The following is a 2,620-nucleotide window of genomic DNA, read 5'->3' on the forward strand; positions in this document are numbered from 1 at the left end:
CCCTGATGCGCCCTCCTGACCTGTAGTCCCCCTTCTACTCCTTTAAATCCTCTGCGTCTCCCTCCCTAATTTCTGACTCCCTCCTCACCAATGATCCTCCTTCCCATTCCTGGGCTCCTATCCCTCTCCCCAACCTCCTCACCCTTTTCCTTCCTGCTGCCTGAGTCCCCCCTTCCTGTGTCCCCAACCTCCTGGTTCCGGATCACCCCCACCACATCCACTCCTGATCCTGAACGCTTCCCCATCTGTCTTACTTGGGCCCTGACCACCTTTCTGGTGCCCTGACTCAACCCCAGCCACCCCATAACTGCTGCCCTTAGCTTTCACCCCCATTTGGGGACACCCCTGCTCTCCTCACTTGCAGATCGATGACAGTGTCGCCAGCCTGGTCATCGCGCAGCTGCTGTTCCTGCAGTCGGAAAGCAACAAGAAGCCCATCCACATGTATATCAACAGCCCCGGTGAGCAGGGCCTTCCCGGGTCCCATGGGCACTCCTGGGGACACACCAGATGACTCCAGGGACTGAGACCCCTAATTAGGGAGGTTCTGTCTCTGAAGCAAGAAAGGGGGCAGAGCTTCCTTCGGAATCTCCAGAGGGTCTGGAAACCTCCAAAAGCTGCCTCTTCCCTTGCTTTTTTAAAGAGGCACCTGAACCTGCCTCTCCGTTGTCAAAATTTTTTAAACTGGTAGATTCCACCCTATCCCCCAAAAAAGGTAGAATAGCCAACAGCCAATTTATTTTATTTTGGTCGAGTTGTTCCTCCTGTGGGATCTTAGTTCCCTGAGCAGGGATCAAACTCAGGCCCATGGCAGTAAAAGCCCTAACCACTGCACACATGGGGAATTCCCTGAATAGCTGGTCTTAATTGATCGTTTACTGTGCTGGGCACTTTTATAAGCACTTTGTAAGCATTTAACTCATTTTCTTCATGCAGCCTCACGTGATGGGTAGTGTTTAGTTATCTCCAACCTACAAGGAGGTACCATGTCTCCAAGAGACTGGATAACTTGCCTCTTGCATCACATGTGATGACCTGACCAGCCAGGGGTCATACCCAGGCAGACTGGCTCCAGAGTCTTCGCTCGTAATTATTACATTCTCCCAATTCTTGAGAATGTGGCCAATCTCATCCTCCACTGGGTCCACATCCAAGTGTGGCAACTGTCAGCTCGCTTTGGAGCCAGCCCTCCAAAAGCGAGGAGCTTTTGTTGCCCCCACCTGCTCTGTGTCTCCTTCCTACCCCTGGGAGTATTTCTGTTTGAGACCCCAGCCCTCTTCAGGGCCTTAGGGGAAAGGATGGTGGGGGGTAGCTGGCACAGCCCCTCACTCTCGGCCCCATCTGCAGGTGGCGTGGTGACCTCGGGCCTGGCCATCTACGACACGATGCAATACATCCTGAACCCCATCTGCACGTGGTGTGTGGGCCAGGCAGCCAGCATGGGCTCCCTGCTTCTGGCTGCTGGCACCCCAGGCATGCGCCACTCACTCCCCAACTCCCGCATCATGATCCACCAGCCCTCTGGGGGTGCCCGGGTGAGTGTGCCTTGAGAGCTGCTTTGGGGGTGGGGATGGGGGTCTAGACAGGTGAACCAGCCAGAGAGGCAGGAGTCACATGACAGGGTGGGTTTTAAATGTAGGTTTTGTTGGTATGCAGATATGGTGAGGCCAACTGATCAGGAGAGGGTTACCATTAAAAAGTTTGTGACTCACAGATCCCAAGAGGAGGGAGTGTGCCAGGCCTTGGGGACCACACAGATGGGCACCAGGGCTGGTCAAGAGGAGAATGTGGGCAGGAGCCTTCTTCAAGGTTTCTGCTGGAAAGAACGTGTGAGGTTAGGATGGGCCAGCGTGAATAGTGTTAGTGGGCTCTAGGTCATAGGGATTGTCCCTAGTTGTCTGGTACCCTGGGGTGATGGGGCAGGAGGATGGTGACCCAGGGTGTGAGAGCTCTGCAGAGGAGGTGGCAGGGGTGTGGGCTTGGACTGGCGGCTTTGCATGTGAAAAGTGTGCTCTGGGCAACTTTCTGATGTCTCTAGGAAACTAGCTCCCTCCCTTCTAGTCAGGGAGGCACCAGCTGCCAGAAATAAGAACATAGAGTTAATACAGAGAGCCTTCCTGGAGATGGTGACGATGAAACAGGCTATAGAGGCCTGTCCCACCTGCCTGAATGCTGGCAGCCAGAGCCCAGGGCAGTCTCCTGAGTCCCTGTCCCTTCGAGTGGCAGACCCTGATCCCAACCTCCCCCTTCTTGGGATGGCCCCCCAGGGCCAAGCCACAGACATCGCCATCCAGGCAGAGGAGATCATGAAGCTCAAGAAGCAGCTCTACAGCATCTACGCCAAGCACACCAAACAGAGCCTGCAGGTGATCGGTGAGCGCCCCCTACAAGGCCCTCGGCTGCTGTCTTATTGGAACCAACACAGGCGTACGGGTCAGGCCTCTGGACCTGGTGAGGCTGACACCAGGCTGGATCGTCCTGTGGTGGGGGCCCTCCAGGGCCCTGCAGGATGTGTAGCACATCCTCAGGCACTGCCCACCAGCTGCCAGCAGCACCTCCAGGGGTGATGGCCAGAACAGTCTCCAGCCATCACCCCGTGTCCCCTGGGGATCAGAATCCC

The 2,620-nt window shown here is 55.8% G+C and overlaps 1 protein-coding gene across 1 annotated transcript in view; it reads left to right on the forward strand.

The window, feature by feature from the left end:
- The window catches only part of CLPP (caseinolytic mitochondrial matrix peptidase proteolytic subunit), a 5,322-nt gene that overhangs the window by 601 nt on the left and 2,101 nt on the right, over window positions 1-2,620 (forward strand). Inside the window, exons 2-4 of the mRNA XM_010828223.1 lie at window positions 321-461; window positions 1,348-1,535; window positions 2,268-2,373. Coding sequence (XP_010826525.1) covers window positions 321-461; window positions 1,348-1,535; window positions 2,268-2,373 — 435 coding nt within the window. The remainder of the gene's footprint in view (window positions 1-320; window positions 462-1,347; window positions 1,536-2,267; window positions 2,374-2,620) is intronic.

The sequence above is a fragment of the Bison bison genome, unplaced genomic scaffold (assembly GCF_000754665.1).
Source record: "Bison bison bison isolate TAMUID 2011002044 unplaced genomic scaffold, Bison_UMD1.0 scf7180017864492, whole genome shotgun sequence".
Lineage (NCBI taxonomy): Eukaryota > Metazoa > Chordata > Mammalia > Artiodactyla > Bovidae > Bison > Bison bison.